General features: G+C 38.7%; 1 protein-coding gene across 4 annotated transcripts in view; it reads right to left on the reverse strand.

Annotated features, from left to right (window-relative positions):
* Positions 1 to 251: 251 nt before the first annotated feature.
* The window catches only part of SLC25A32 (solute carrier family 25 member 32), a 28,504-nt gene continuing 11,931 nt past the window's right edge, over positions 252 to 16,824 (reverse strand). Inside the window, exons 2-8 of one of the 4 annotated variants that reach the window (XR_014057134.1) lie at positions 8,197 to 8,347; positions 5,599 to 5,684; positions 3,907 to 4,067; positions 3,444 to 3,557; positions 2,998 to 3,143; positions 922 to 1,683; positions 252 to 452 (exon numbers count right to left, since the gene is read on the reverse strand). Coding sequence is in view for 1 of the 4 variants with exons in the window: in XM_081502265.1 (XP_081358391.1) it covers positions 1,545 to 1,683; positions 2,998 to 3,143; positions 3,444 to 3,557; positions 3,907 to 4,067; positions 5,599 to 5,684; positions 8,197 to 8,347 (797 nt within the window). In the remaining 3 variants the exon portion in view is untranslated. Of the gene's footprint in view, positions 1,684 to 2,997; positions 3,144 to 3,443; positions 3,558 to 3,906; positions 4,068 to 5,598; positions 5,685 to 8,196; positions 8,348 to 16,824 lie in introns of all 4 variants that reach the window. The other 3 variants (XR_014057133.1, XR_014057132.1, XM_081502265.1) reach the window with 3 other exon arrangements.

The raw sequence follows: 16,824 nt of genomic DNA on the forward strand, positions 1-16,824 counted from the left end.
AGTTATTTAATGCTGATTTGTCCTACAAGTCTGTATGCCCTTAGAGAACAGGAATTATGCCTTGTTAATTCAGGGGTACACAGGCATTCAAATGACACTACCTCTAAAATTCCAAATGCCAACCCAACTTGTCTTTCCATATAGGGACTACTATCAGGACTTTATATGAATTATAGTTTAATTCAAAAGTAGGAAAATGTATCACATTTATAATGCATTCCTCTGCATATAACAAAGTAAATACAACTAAGTACTGATCATTTCATCTTTATTTTTAAAACAAAGCCATTTTTAAAATATAAAAAATAGATCTCTTTTCCAAGAACCATTTAAATATGGCTTTGAAAACCACAATATTTTATTTACAACAAATGGATGGTAGTGCAAAAAAGCACTCATATGTAAATAAAAAGTACTTACTGGAGTAGCTAATAGATCACCTTATATAGATACTAGATGATTAAAGGTATAATTTGTTGACATTAGGATCATTCTGGCATCCTTTTGGGGCAGAGGCCTTTATATTTATAGACAATTACAATTAACTCAAAAGTAAAATCAATAATGGCCTTTAGAGTAATCTGTATTTAAACCTGACTTTGAGCAACCAATGTAGATTGATCAATTATTTGGGATCTAAACCCACATATCTGAAATCTGAAGTGAAAGTTCAAACTTTTCATTTTCAGTTTGTCAACAAATATACCCTCAATCATCTAGTATCTATATCCGGTTATCTATTAGCTATTGATTTATGGTCAGAAAGGCTAAATAAGGGCTGATACTGCTGGATTTTGTTCTGATTTTATAAATATAAAAGACAGTAAATATCTATGCCAAAAAATAATAGTGGGATTCAGGATTACATTTTAAATTATGAAACCAGCCTCTGGAAAAAAAGTAGTGATGGAATGACAACACATGTCAGATATTTCTCAAAGTAAAAGTAGTATATAACTTCTTGAATTTTTCAAATTTCAATTGCATTCCAGCTGAATTAAAACTAAAGCACATTTATGGAGGACTTTTTTTTTCCCCACAAAACTTTCCAATTCAAAAACGGTCAGGATTTGGACAGTATCTTTCCCAGTAAATCTTTAACGTTTAATTTACTCTTCAAATATCAATGACATCTTTTAAGAGGCCATATTCTTGCTATTGCACAGAGCTTGATTTTTAAAGCCAATCCAGGCAAATGAGTTCAGAAAAAGCAGCACATTCTTCAAATCCATCCAGCAAATGCTGCAAATCAGCTTCTACTTGGACAATGAAATGGAGAAAATTTGCGAAATTCTCCACTTGGTGTCAATTTTACTGTAGTGTTGCTGGCAGCCATTTCAGGGAGAGGTAGCCAAGTCCCATACCCATGAGGAAAGCAAAAGCAGAAAAACATGGTGAAGACTGAGCCGTTCTGTGACTTCTAATGATTATAGACTAAGTTTGATTATGAGCCATGTTGCTGTGCAGTAATCTTCTGAGTTTTATGTCTCAGATACAAAGGAGTATGTTGCTGCCTTGGGCAGATGCACTGGAATTATCTTCTCTTAGTTTATGTCGTCTTTTCTAAGGCCAAGTAAAAAATGTGAGACATTTTCATATACCACAAAGGTAATACAGCAGGCTGGAGTCACTCTAATCAAATTGGGGGCAATCCCTTTGTAAAATCCACTGATGCCTTCTTTCCTTTAGAGAGAGAGAGAGAGAAAAAAAAAAAAAAAATATATATATATATATATATATACACACACACACACACACATACACACATACTTAATTTCCTGCAGAACTAGTCTGAAGACACAAAAGTTTGACTGACAGGGCACAGAGCCAGCATTCAAACCTCACTGGGATTTGAGTTCACGTTTTCAATGTCCTGAGGTAACAGTTTATGAACCATTCATAGGGCTTACATGCCTTTTGTGGGAATGAGGAAGAGAGTGCAGGGACACCTCAAAATAAACTAAAAAGCGCTTTAATCATAACCATCTTCAAGATGCCTTTATATGTACGAACATGTAGGAGTATTAACTGATCTAACACAGGCATTAAACATTTCATAAATAAATGCTAGACAATACTAAATACTAAATACTAAATCCAGCACACACAAAAATAAAGCTTTATTTCCTTCATGCCTAGAGTTGGAATACGGCCTTGAAAGTTTTCACTTAGGTTCTCAAAACAGATTTACTGAAGTGAACTGAATTGAAATGCTGAATATTCTGTTCTGACCTTTTAGAATTAAAAGAAACATGGGGATGGATGTCTACCTATAACAGTTTAAGGATTCCCATACTGAAGAACAAGTGTCTCTTCCACATACAGAAACAAGTTATTTGCAAAAGTCCTGATCTAGTAGAGATGTGGGGCCTTCTTAATTACATTAAATTAGGTTTTTTTATGACTCCCTATGCTCAATGCCATTCAAATAGTTTGCAACACCTAAAATTTTATTTAATTTGTCAAAGCACTTTCACATATCTCATTTGATTTTTATAAACAACTCTGTCAACACAGAAATTCAAATTTTACAAACGAAGTCAAGTCTCATGTAGTAAATGGGATATGTTCAGGAAGGAGCCATCAGCCATGTCTTCACCACAGACACTGGTCTTTGCTATAAAACTAACATCAGTTGGACAGTTTAAGATTTATAATGTACCTCCTAAGAACCATAAAGGAGATCAGTCCTGGGTGTTCATTGGAAGGACTGATGTTGAAGCTGAAACTCCAATACTTTGGCCACCTCATGCAAAGAGTTGACTCATTGGAAAAGACCCTAATGCTGGGAAGGATTGGGGGAAGGAGGAGAAGGGGACGACAGAGGATGAGATGGTTGGATGGCATCACCAGCTCAACGGACATGGGTTTGGGTAAACTCTGGGAGTTGGTGATGGACAGGGAGGCCTGGCGTGCTGCGATCCATGGGGTCACAAAGAGTCGGACACGACTGAGCGACTGAACTGAAGAGCCATTCTAACACACATGTGCTCTTACCTCCATGTCCTTGTCATTACATCCAATACACCATTGTAAAACATGTGTTGATCTTGCAGACGAGCTCTTATAACCTGGTAGGGGTATGTTGCTGCCACAGCAAATATTTTGGATAGTGCTGCAACTGATATATATTCTACTGTGCTCTAAAATGACAATATAAAACATTTTTTTTTAGATGGAATTTCTTTAAAAATAAAGATAGGAAAACACTGAAGTGGATCCATAAGCGAAAATCAGTTTCCTCTCTTAACACAAACTCTGTTTTTAACATTTATCTGTTCTATTTTTAACATTTATGTGTCATTACCCTATAAAGTATTTAGCTATAAATTAAATTAGTGGCAGAGTCGGTACTCATCATCATAGCAATACTACTAAACATGATAAAATTTCTACTAAATGCCCATAAAAGTAAATACCAATTTTTTTCAAATTCATCTTACCAATTGTGCTTCTGGTAATCTATTGATATGTTGGTTGTATTTCAACTTCAATAATTCATATGCCATAAACTGAAGGGCACCATGGGATGTTCCGAACAGCCCAGGAATAAACCCCTAAAAAAGAGAAATAAAGAAAAAAAGGCTAAACTAAGCAAGTTCCCAAAGGACCACAGCTTATGGGGAGGGGAGTAAGGAATGGGTGACCTCAGTGTGTGACTTAGAGAAATGGTTATTCAAAGTTTTAGTGCTTCTCACCCACCAGCGTCATGATACTACTTATGGTAATGAGGACAAATGGTTTAAAGTACAATTTCAATGCAGATTTCAGTTTTCATTAAATTGTTCCTTGCCTAAATTTGGCTTTTTTCCAGGACTGACTACAGGTCATTCAGAACTCAGACAACAGAGTCAAGGGAAATTACAATTGTCAGATACTAGAAATATGTTGATAATAATTTATTACCTTATACAATCCACGCACACCTTCATACTTATATATTTTCACAAGTGTATCAAACATTCCTTTATATTGCCGCTGTGAAGCATTAACAACACCATCATACTGTAACATAAGGCGAGTTTTTGTTACCCATAGTGGGTTGGTGATGCAGAGGGTCATGGCTCCTGAAATCAGATTTAAATACTATTATTACTCAGCATACAGGTACTTTCTCACTTCTGACAATCCGAATTAAGAGCAGTCTGTTTATATAAAGAATGGGGGCTGCTCAGGGGTTGTACCTACAACTGTAAGATGTGGTCTCTGAGGCACAGACCTAGGGTTAACGAATGGGTAGACATAGTTTTTGGTGGTCTTAAAAAGTCCTCCATGTGGTTAGTGAGAAGTAAATTTAAAAGGAGGCAAAATGTGAAACACTCCCTTTGAGAGGTGTGAGGACAGCAAAGATGTCCTGGCTCCTAAACAAGGTGTGGAGAACAGATGGAGGCCCTGGGAAGCAGATGCTGCTGAAGAGATACAGACTCTTAAGAGTAGGACACAGTACAAGCCAGAGGGACTGAAGACTGGGGAGAAGGACCAGGAAACCAGCACCTCAACCGTCTGTGCATGTGCACACACATCTCCACCTCCACTTGCTCACCACCTTCCTCAAACCCACTCAAAGTAGCCACTGTATCTCAAACATTAAATGACTACATAAAGACAAAAGTAATATTTACATTCTTTACAGAAAGTGACAAGTTAATAAATAAATAAATAATCTGGTTTAGTTTCTCATTTGCTGCGTTTCCTAAGTAGTCCTTTATTCAACAAATATTGAGTCCTACTGTGAGTCAGGTCTCTGACAGCAGTTAGGTAGGTATTCAAAAATGAGCAAGATAATTCTTGCCTTAAAAAACAATCGGTAAACATGGGAGGGAGGTTCAAGAGGGAGGGGACCTATGTATACCTATGGCTGATTCATGTTGAGGTTTGGCAGAAACCAACAAAATTCTGTAAAGCAGCTACCCTTCAATTAAAAAAAAAAATCTATAAAATTTTAAAAATTCAGTAAATATTAAGAAACCAGGGTGGGGAAATTTCCTGGTGGTCCAGTGATTAGGACTCAGCGCTTTTACACCTGGTGGCGGAACTAAGTGCTCACAAACTGTGTGGTGTGACATGACGTTCCCCTCCCACCTCGCCAACCCCCCACAAAAGAACCAAGATAACAAGGTATCAAAGCAGGACTTATAAGTCCTACTTTGTTTTAAGACCACCAAAAACTATGCCTACCCATTCATTAACCCTAGGTCTGTGCCTCAGGGACCACATCTTACAGTTGTAGGTACAACCGCTGAGCACCCCCGTAAGTCTGAATATTATACATACGTGAGGCAATTAAACAAGGCTACTAAATTGTTTAATTCAAAGCTTGAAATCATACTTTAATTGAAGAACACTATATCAAATCATCTTAAATCAGAATCATAAGCATTCTAAATGTTATATCCTTTGTGACAAGTACAATTCTTGAAATCTACTCAGGGTAATCCATCAGTATACCTGCCTTCTAAGAAATTTCATGTGATAACTGATTAGCATAGTTAGAGGAGCATATTTAAACTCAGATGTTCACAGGAAAAAAGGCAAATAAAGAACAAAATTGAAAACCAAGTTGGAAGCTGATGTTTTATATTTCACAGACCGCCTTACCAGCTTCAGCAGCTGAGATGAGATACTCTGTTGCCTCTAACCGTTCAGCTCTGCCGTCTGTCTTATATGACTTGATGGCATTGTAACTAGAAGAATAAAACAAAAACACTTGGATAAATATTTGAATGGGGGTCATAAAGCAGGAAATGCTATTTTAAACTGTGGGTAATTTAACAATACCCCAGAAGTAGAAGTCAATGCATAATCCAACTACAAAATAAGACCTTTCTCAAATAATGGGTTTACTGGAAGACTATACCATCTCTCCCTCCAAATATGGAAGGCTGGCAATACATATGTAAAATATTTTCATCACACACTCAACTCTTAATCATAACAAAAAATAATACAGATGGTATCATGAGAGATTCAGAAATTATTACTGATCAGAGAAGGCTCAGTGGAGGAGGCAGCACTGAACCAGGTATGGAGAAACAGGAGCATGAGTGGAGTGGTGGGAAGTGGATGGGAAGACCTGCTTAATTGAGCCACTCTTGAATGGAACACTGACATTTCTGCTTTACATGGTGGAAAACAGCCACAAAATACTTCTGAGTTAAGGGAGTTATCAATCTTTTTTCTCTAACTCCAATTTCCATCTTCTTCCAAGAAGACAACTTCAACTAAATAAATCTTTCCAAACTTGACCAATCCATTTCATCATAAAACAAGCATATTGTTTTATTATAAGATGATTTCAACACATTAAACCTTACGTGGCTTGCCCTTAGAAACTCTCTTTAAAGAATCCACACAACTCTAGAGTTATTAACACAATAAATTTTATACATACAGTTTCACCCATCTAAGCATTCCTTACAACTGAAAATAGGAAAAATATTTAAACAATATTAAGGCTAGTTTTTATTTTGCTTTCACTAAACATTTTAGTGAAAACATTTTAAGGTTACTTTGGACACTGCCATAAGATTATGAGAGATCAAGTAAACTACAGGACACAAAAGAGGAAAAGGCAAATATACCAGGAGAAACAGTGGAAACAGTGGCAGACTTTATTTTTTGGGGCTCCAAAATCACTGCAGATGGTGACTGCAACCATGAGATAAAAAGACGCTTGCTCCTTGGAAGAAAAGTTATGACCAACCTAGACAGGATATTTGGAGAAGGCAATGGCACCCCACTCCAGTACTCTTGCCTAGAAAATCCCTGGTAGGCTGCAGTCCATGGGGTCGCGAAGAGTCGGACACGACTGAGTGACTTCACTTTCACTTTTCACTTTCATGCATTGGAGAAGGAAATGGCAACCCACTCCAGTATTCTTGCCTGGAGAATCCCAGGGACGGGGGAGCCTGGTGGGCTGCCGTCTGTGGGATCGCACAGAGTCAGACACGACTGAAGCGACTTAGCAGCAGCAGCAGACAGGATATTAAAAAGCAGAGACATTTGCCAACAAAGGTCCATCTAGTCAAGGCTATGGTTTTTTCAGTAGTCATGCATGGATGTGAGAGTTGGACTATAAAGAAAGCTGAGCGCCGAAGAATAGATGCTTTTGAACCGTGGTGTTGGAGAAGACTCTTGAGAGTCCCTTGGACTGCAAGGAGACCCAACCAGTCCATCCTAAAGGAAATCAGTCCTGAATATTCTTTGGAAGGACTGATGCTGAAGCTGAAACTCCAATACTTTGGTCACCTGACACGAAGAGCTGACTCACTGGAAAAGACCCTGATGCTGGGAAAGATTGAAGGTGAGAGGAGAAGGGGATGACAGAGGATGAGTTGGTTGGATGGCATCACAGACTAAATGGACATGAGTTTGAGTAAACTCTGGGAGTTGGTGATGGACAGGGACCCCTGGTGTGCTGCAGTCCATGGGTCACAAAGAGTCGGACACAACTGAGCGACTGAACTGAACTGAACTGATGTTTCCCTAAAATGCCATGTAATAAACAAAAGCCTTCCCATTCATGGATTCAGTTTCAAATATCAGAGGCAAGCTCAGGGCAGCACACGCTCCTCCACCGCAGGGTGATAACGCTTTGTTTCCTCATCCTTGAACACTCAGTAACTTGAGCTGCCACAGGTGCTGTATGTGGCTTCTTCAGTAAGCATCCACTGGCAGGTATAACAAATGGTGATGCCAGTAAAGGAGTGATGGATGAACGAGCTATGAAGATGAAGGAGCAGGTCAAATAGGAGATAAGAAGAAACATGCCTCAGACTCTTTCAGTCATGCCCTGGTTTTGACTTTCTTTTCCCAAAGAGTTGTCCTGTGATACATGTTCTTATGAGGGCTCCAAGATCTGTCCACTTTTGCTGTTTCAACTTCAGTATGAATCACATGTATTTTGGGACGTCACCTTCCTGACTCATCTCACAGAAATGGTTTCTGGAAGAGTGTCCATCTCATCCTTTTACCTTCTTCCTATTAAGAACTTTTCCCCAAACCAAATGCCTCTGATAAATGATAAAAGCTCACAGAAAATGAAACTAATATGACATTTCACGCTTCCTAGCTCTTCCAAGTCAGAGAAACTGCTTCAATGACTCATTTTGCTTCACCAACTGATTTTTTTAAAAAATCATTAAAAACAAAAATTCCTTTTTATTTACAATTGTAAAATATCCCAGAGCTACTCACAAGAAAAAGTAGAGTCCCCAGGATAAACCTGCACCCCATACATTTGGGGTTACTCCTTGGTAAAGTCCCCGTAGTCCATCAAGTTTCCAAATGGTGGTCAAGCAATGCAAAATTCCTTTATATTTTGGTCTCAGTTCCAATCCATCACTCACTGCAGTAAAGGATACACAGAGTTAGGTAGAAGCAAAGTTCTAGCTCTGAATTATAAACACATGTCACATAATTGGTCATATAAAGAAGGTAAATTCAAAAGAAAATCATTTTTTGTAGATAAAAGTATTTTCCAGGATTTGACATTTTAAAATTAATACATTCATATATTTATCCAAGTTTTAAATGCTTAGTATGCTCTCAATACAAACTTGGATAAAAATATGAGCAGTGACAAGAAAGAAAATATAGAGAATGGAATAAATGTTTCTGGAAATTCTCTTGCCACCATCCCCACCAACACACTCACCAAAATAAGAATAGAAAGTAGAAAATCTCATCCATTCTTTTCTCTCAAAAGTCCTAAATTAATAAAACATGATAGGGTAAAACAAAACCTAAGTGCTACAACATACATTCTATGTTTTTTAAATAAGAATTCAAATCTGTTTTGGAAGTTTAAAAGATAACACTTATTTTAATTAACTTCTGTTTTATGAAAGATTTCACAAACCAAGAAGAGATTGAAAAGAGTAATATAGACATAATATGTCTAATTTACAAAAAAAGGATTCACAAATAAGAAAACGACAAACAGTCCCTAAAAATTTTATGGGCAAATTACATGAACTGCTGATTCACAGAAAATTACACACGGTCAAATGGAACAGAATGCAGAGGCCAGAAATAAACCTGCTTACGGCCAATTAATCTGTGACAAAGGAGGCAAGACTGTACAATGGAGAAAAGACAGTCCCTTCATAAGTGTGCTGGGAAAACTGGATAGCTTACGTGCAAAAGAATGGAATTAGAACATTCGTTAACACCATGTACAAAATAAACACAAGATGGATTAAAGACCTAAATGTAAGAAGGGATACCATAAAACTCTTAGAGGGAAACATAGAATACTCTTTGACGTAAATTGCAGCAAAATCTTTTTGGATCCACCTCCTACAGTAATAAAAATAAAAACAAAAATAAACAAAGAGGACCTAATTATACTTGAAAGCTTTTGGATCCAGCAATCCCATTTCTGGGCATATATCTGGAGAAAATTCTCATTCAAAAAGATAAATGCACCTCCAATGTTCATTGCAGCACTATTTACAATAGCCAAGACATAGAAGCAACTTAAATGTCCAATGACAGATGAATGGATAAAGATATGATATATATGCATGCAAAGAGTCAGAATGACCATGCAACTGAGCACACACAAACACACAGATATACATACACACAATGGAATAATAAAAAAGAATGAAATGATGCCATTTGCAGCAATTATGGATGGACCTATCATACTAACTGAAGTCAAAGACAAATATCATATGATATTGCTCACATGTGGAACCTAAAAAAATGATACCAACCAACTTATTTACAAAACAGAAGTAGACTCACAGACTTAGAAAACAAACTTGTGGTTACCAAAGGGGAAAGGTGAGGGTAAGGGGTAAACTAGAAGGCCAGGATTAACATACACATACTACTGCAAATAAAATAAATAATCAACAAGGACCTAAGGGTGGAGCACAGGGAACTCTACTCAATACTCTTTAATAACCTATATAGAAAAAGACTCTGAAAAAGAATAGCTACATGCATACGTATATAATTGAATCACTTTGCTGTACACCTGAAACTAACACAATGTTGTAAATCAACTATATTCAATATAAAATTTAAAAAGTTGAAAAAGAATGTCATACATACATGAGAAATTAAGCAAATATTTTATAAATGGAGTGTAACCTCTAAAAACTGTGAATTACTATATTATACACCTGTAATATGTAATATTGTATTCAATAAAAAAAGAAGCACTGAAAGAGTTTTCAAACTCACCAATAAAATACAAATTAGACAAGGTAGCTTTTTCTCTTTTTTTGCCTTCGGAATTAAAAGAGCTTTATGATTTGTTATAGGGAAATTTTCATGGCCTTTTTGAGAGAAGTTTAACACTAATAAAAATTCAAATGCAATTATTCTTTGAATTAGAAGTTTCATTTCCAAAAATATATCCTATATAAATAAGGCCCCAAATTTACAAAGATACACATACAACGAAGTTCACTGAAGCATCTTCTGTGATGGCAAAAGTGAAAGTAATTTCAATATTCAAAAACAGGGAAATGTTTAGATAAATTATGATATATCTATACTGTGGACTACTCTAAATATTCAGAAAGATTGACAGCTATAAAAGGAATAGACTGAAACACTGCATATGGTTAATAGTAGCTATCTGCAGAAAACAAGACTGGCTATGAGTGGTTACAGGGGAAGAATGATAAAGACAATTCAACAATACAAATTTGACGATGTAAAGTAAATAGTGATGACATACCTTTTGTAATAAAATAAAACACAGGCCTAGGGAAAATTTTTTAACTTTTATTTCTGTTATCCTTCACCCAAGAACATTTTCAGATGCTTCACATCTCCAATTGAAGTAATTTTTCAAACTTCCTTCATGTAATAAATGTTAAACTAGCATACAATTGGGCTTCCTTGATAGTTCAGTTGGTAAAGAATCCGCCTGCAATGCAGAAGACCCTGGTTCGATTCCTGGGTCGGGAAGAACTGCTGGAGAAGGGATAGGCTACCCACTCCAGTATTCTTGGGCTTCCCTTGTGGCTTAGCTGGTAAGGAATCCGCCTGCAATGTGGGAGACCTGGGTTCGATCCCTGGGTTGGGAAGATTCCCCTGGAGAAAGGAAAACTTCCCTGGTGACTCAGATGGTAAAGCATCTTTCTGCAATGCGGGAGACCTGGGTTCAACACCTGGGTCGGGAAGATCCCCTGGAGAAGGAAATGGCAACCCACTCCAGTATTCTTGCCTGGAGAATTCCATGAACAGAGGGGCCCGATGGGCTACAGTCCACGGGGTTGCAAAGAGTCGGACACAACTGAGTAACTTCACTTTCAGCATACAGTTATTAAAAATGGTGTTGTAAAAAGCAAAACATGTATGCTGCAGAATATTTACAAAATATAGGAAGGCATGTGCTCAGTCACTCAGTCGTGGTCAACTCTTTGTGACCCCATAGACTGTAGCCTGCCAGGCTCCTCTGTCCATGGAATTTTCCAGGCAAGACTACTGGAGTGGGTTGCCATTTCCTTCTCCAATAGGAAGGCATAAAGAAAATAAAAACCACGCACAATGCCACCACTCCAAGATGACTGCCCTTATTGTTGTATATTTCCTTTCTTTTTTGTCTATGGATATAAATGCCAGTCCTCTACCCTCTAGACCAGACCTTTTTGTTGATCTTCAAATCTACATAAATAATGCAACTAACAAACATTGCAGCTTGAACAAATCCAAACTGAACTAGTTTTTTCCATCCCTTTTGAAGATGCTCTTACTCACTACTCTGTGTTGGTCAATAAACAGAGATTCTCTGGTAGCTCAAACAGTAAAGAATCTGCCTGCAGTGCAGGAGACCCTGGTTTGATCCCTGGGTCAGGAAGATCCCTTGGAGAAGAGAATGGCAACCCACTCCAGTATTCTTGCCTGGAGAATCCCATGGACAGAGAAGCTTGGTAGGCTACAGTCCACGGGGTCTCAAGAGTCGGATTCGGCTTAGCGACTAACACACCATCTATACAGATGCTCAAGACAGAAACCTGGACAGACACCAATGTCCACAAACACTCCTCCTTTCACAACTTCTTACCAATTAAGACATCCTGTTGATTCTACATCACAAGTCTTTCCTGGACCCGTCCATGTCTCTCAGTTCACATTGCCATTGCCCTACTTTAGGACACCATCACTTCTTCACTAGCAACAGAAATTAAATTCGCTTTCTTATCTCCAGTTTTGCTGCCTCGCCCCACTAGTTGCACTGCAGGTTGAGAAATCTTTCTAGAAATGTGCATTTCAGTAAGTCACTTATCTATTATACTTGAAACTATTGTACACCCCAAATAAAGAACATTATTCCTTGACACATTACATAAGACCCTCCATTACTCTTCCGCCACAAGCCCCAGTCTCTTCTTCATTCTCTCTCTGTATTCAACAATGCTGCCTCAGGGAACTTACTGCATAGTACTTGGCTCACTGACGCCTACACTTCAAAAATATTAGATGGAAATTGCTAGAATGTTCAACAATTTTCAGTTCTTACACAGCCTCTGACCTTAACACTTTGGCACAGGCTACTGATGATCTGCCACGAAAATTCTCTTCTTACCTATTCCTTCACACAGGTAACTTTGATTCCTCTTTCAGGTCTCAGTTTAATAATCGTTTCCTTTGGAGATCCCTTCCTACCCTCTAGATGCAGTTTCCTATGGCATACCATACATTCCCTACCATAATAAAATATTCTTCATTGCAATAATTAGTGGGGTTGTTTGTTTTGTTCAATTATCCTGGCTTCTCATTGCTCTGTGAGAGCAGAGACTACTTTTTCATTGCAATATGTACACTCCTATCATAGTGCTTTGTACATTGTAGGCTCTCAAAATATATGTGCTCAATTGATATAGCCTGAATATCTTCCACTGCCTTTCCAGAACCAGAGTCCACTCTTCTCTACCATGTTCTGCCCTAGAAGTCTGATGTTGCCTCTAGCCTCTAGTTGAGTTGGGTTGGTGGTGAGCCCAAGCAGATGAAAGGGATAGAAGAGAGCAGATGCAGATATTAATAATATTTATTCTTGCAGAGGTTGCCTTGGGTAGGCTGCATTCCTCTACTGAAGGTCACAGTTCCTCTCAAGTTTGCCCTCTCTCAATGACTCTCCCTGTCCTGCAGCCCTTCAGGTGACAACAGCCCAAACTGTTTCTAGTCACAAAATACTGCGTTATTCCTTGTGGTTTTCCTATAATCTGCATTGTTGTTGTTCAGTCCTTAAGTCATTCTGACTCTTTGCAACCCCATGGATTGCAGCATGCCAGGTTTCCCTGTCCTCCACTATCTCCTGGAGTTTGCTCAAATTCATGTCCATTGAGTTGGTGATACAATCCAATTATCTCATCCTCTGCCTCCCTCTTCTCCTTTTGCCTTCAATCTTTCCCAGCATCAGGGTCTTTTCCAATGAATCAGCTCTTCCTATCAGGTGGCCAAAGTATGGGAACTTCAGCATCAGTCCTTCCAAAGAATATTCAGGGTTGATTCCTTTAGGATTGACTTGTTTGATCTCCTTGCAGTCCAAGGGACTCTCAAGAGTCTTCTCTAGCACCACAATTTGAAGGCATCAATTCTTTGATGCTCAGTCTTCTTTATGGTCCAACTTTCACATCTGTATATGTCTACTGGAAAAACCATAGGTTTGACTATACAGACTTTTGTCAGCAAAGTGATGTCTCTGCTTTTTAATACACTGTCTAGGTTTGTCATAGTTTTTCTTCCAAGCAGCAAGCATCTTTTAATTTCATAGTTGTAGTCACCATCCACAGTGATTTTGGAGCCCAAGTTTGCCATGAAGTGATGGGACCAGATGCCATGATCTTAGTTTTTTGAACGTTGAGTGTTAAGCCAGCCTTTTCACTTTCCTCTTTCACCTTTGTCAAGTGGCTCTGTTGTTCCTTTTTGCTTTCTGCCATTAGGATGGTGTTGTCTGCGTATCTGAGGGTATTGATATCCCTCCCGGCAATCTTGCTTCCAGCTTGTGATTCATCCAGTCTGGCATTTTGCATGATGTTCTCTCCATATAAGTTAAATAAACAGGGTGACAACACACAACCTTGTCCTACTAACCTGCTTACATTTTTGTAAACAGTCCTTTTGCTACACTCAGTATGTCAGCAAATTTGGAAAACTCAGCAGTGGCCACAGGACTGGAAAAGGTCAGTTTTCATTCCAATTCCAATGAAGGGCAATGTTGAAGAATCTTCAAACTACCGGGCAATTGTACTCATTTCCCATGTTAGTAAGGTTATGCTGAAAATCCTTCAAGCTAGGCTTTAGCAGAATGTGTATCAAGAACTTCCAGATGTACAAGTTGGATTTAGAAAAGGCAGAGGAATCAGAGATCCAACTGCCAACATTCACTGGATCATAAAGAAAGCAAAGGAATTTCAGAAAAATATCAACTTCTGCCTCACTGACTACACTAAAGCCTTTGACTGTGTGGATCACAACAAACTGGAAAATTTATCAAGAGATGGGAATACCAGGCCACCTTACCTGTCTCCTGAGAAACCTGTATTTGGGTCAAGAAGCAAGAGTTAGAACCTACATAGAACAACTGACTGGTTCAAAACTGGGAAACGAGTACAACAAGGCTGTATATTGTCACCCTGTTTATTTAAATTATATGCAGAGTACATCATGTGTAATGATGGGTTGGATGAAGCATTAGCTGGGATCAAGATTTCTGGGAGAAATATCAACAACCTTAGATATACAGATGCCACTCTAATGGCAGAAAATGAAGAGGAACTAAAGAGCCTCTTGATGAGGGTGAAAGAGGAGAGTAAAAAGGCTGGCTTAAAACGCAACATTCAAAAAAGTAAGATTATGGCATCTGGTCCCATCACTTCAAGGCAACTAGAAGAGGAAAAAGTAGAAGCAGTGACCGATTTTCTTTTCTAGGGCTCCAAAGTCACTGTGGATGGTGACTATAGCCATGAAATTGGAAGATGCTTGCTTCTTGGAAGGAAAGCTATGACAAACCTAGACAGTATATTAAAAAGCAGAGACATCACTTTTTCAACAAAGGTCCATATAATCAAACCTATGGTTTCCTTAGCAGTCATGTATGGATGTGAGAGCTGGACCATAAAGAAGGCTGAATGCCAAAGAATTGATGCATTTGAATTGTGGTGTTGGAGAAGACTCTTGAGAGCCCCTTGGACTGCAAGGAGATCAAACCAGTCAATCCTAAAGGAGAAAAACTTTGAATATTCATTGGAAGGACTCCCAACACTTTGGCCACCTGATGCGAATAGCAGGTTCATTGGAAAAGACTCTGATGCTGGGAAAGATTGAAAGCAAAAGGAGAAGAGGGTTGCAAAGAATGAGATAGTTATAGGATTACTGACTCAATGGACATGAACTTGAGCAAACTTCAGGAAACAGTGAAGGGCAGGGAAGCCTGGAGTGCTGCAGTCCATGGGGTCGCAGAGTCAGATATGACTTAGCCACTGAACAATAACAATGCTCCAGAGCTATCCTATTTTGAATGTGTCTTCTGTTTCCTACAGGGAAATGGAATGAAAGAGAATGCCAAATTTACAATACTGATTATGTTTTTATAAAATCAATATTTTGTAAAAGAGGATTCCAAAAGATCCCCCCATTCCCCCCCAAAAAAGATTTCTAAAGCCTTTCAAAAATAAGATCTGAACAATGGTATGATGGTGCTGCCTTTCACAGATATCCCATCGTTCGTACAAACAGTCCTCTGGTTGACATGTGAATAATTTTTTTCTCTTTGCTATTATCGAAAGGTCTCTAAAGAAAATTCTGGTCAACAATTTGCACAAATCCTTATATACTTAGAAGGGGAATAGAAGGGGTTAAAGGGTATAAATTTAAGGTTACAAATTTCACACTGAAACTGTCTCCCCACAAAGTTTTAACAATTACCGTCCACTAGTCACATCCAGGCATGCCTAGTTCAGTGTACCCTTGCCACTACTTTACTGTGCATACTGCAACTTGGCAAAAACCACTATTTACCAATGCCAGGCAAAGGGGGAAAGTCAAGTTTCTTTCATCATTAACCTGACAATGTTACACCATGAAGTGAGATTAAAGTACACCAGGCTTTGTTAGAAGACCTGGGTTTTGATATTTAACTTCCCTCATTAGCTACCTGGTGTTTTCTTCCTGAGCTTTAGCATCCTCTTTTATAAAGTGGAGATAAATATTCCCTACCTCGCAGGTTGTTGTGAGTTTTGTAAAAGATAAGTTTAAAGGGATGTAGCTGAGTAACTCGGAGAAGGCAATGGCAACCCACTCCAGTACTCTCGCCTGGAAAATCCCATGGACGGAGGAGCCTGGTGGGCTGCCGTCTATGGGGTCGCACAGAGTCGGACACAACTGAGGTGACTTAGCAGCAGCAGCTGAGTAACTCGGAGAAGGCAATGGCAACCCACTCCAGTACTCTCGCCTGGAAAATCCCATGGATGGAGGAGCCTGGTAGGCTGCAGTCCATGGGGTCGCTAAAAGTTGCACACGACTGAGGGACTTCACTTTCACTTTTCACTTTCATGCATTGGAGAAGGAAATGGCAACCCACTCCAGTGTTCTTGTCTGGAGAATCCCAGGGATAGGGGAGCCTGGTGGGCTGCCGTCTATCGGGTTGCATAGAGTCGGACACAACTGAAGCAACTTAGCAGCAGCAGCAGCTGAGTAACTGGCTCTCAAAAAATGTTTTGCTCTGTACTTTATAATCTTTCTGGTGGTTCCCTTGGATTTCATGGCTCTCATTTTCCTGTATTAAATGCCTTCCAAGTAAGTTTTCCTTTCAATAAGCTCACAACACAATTTTTCTTTCGAGGTTAAAAAAAACAA

This window comes from Giraffa tippelskirchi, chromosome 6 (genome assembly GCF_054371585.1).
Source record: "Giraffa tippelskirchi isolate mGirTip1 chromosome 6, T2T-mGirTip1v1.2.pri, whole genome shotgun sequence".
NCBI lineage: Eukaryota > Metazoa > Chordata > Mammalia > Artiodactyla > Giraffidae > Giraffa > Giraffa tippelskirchi.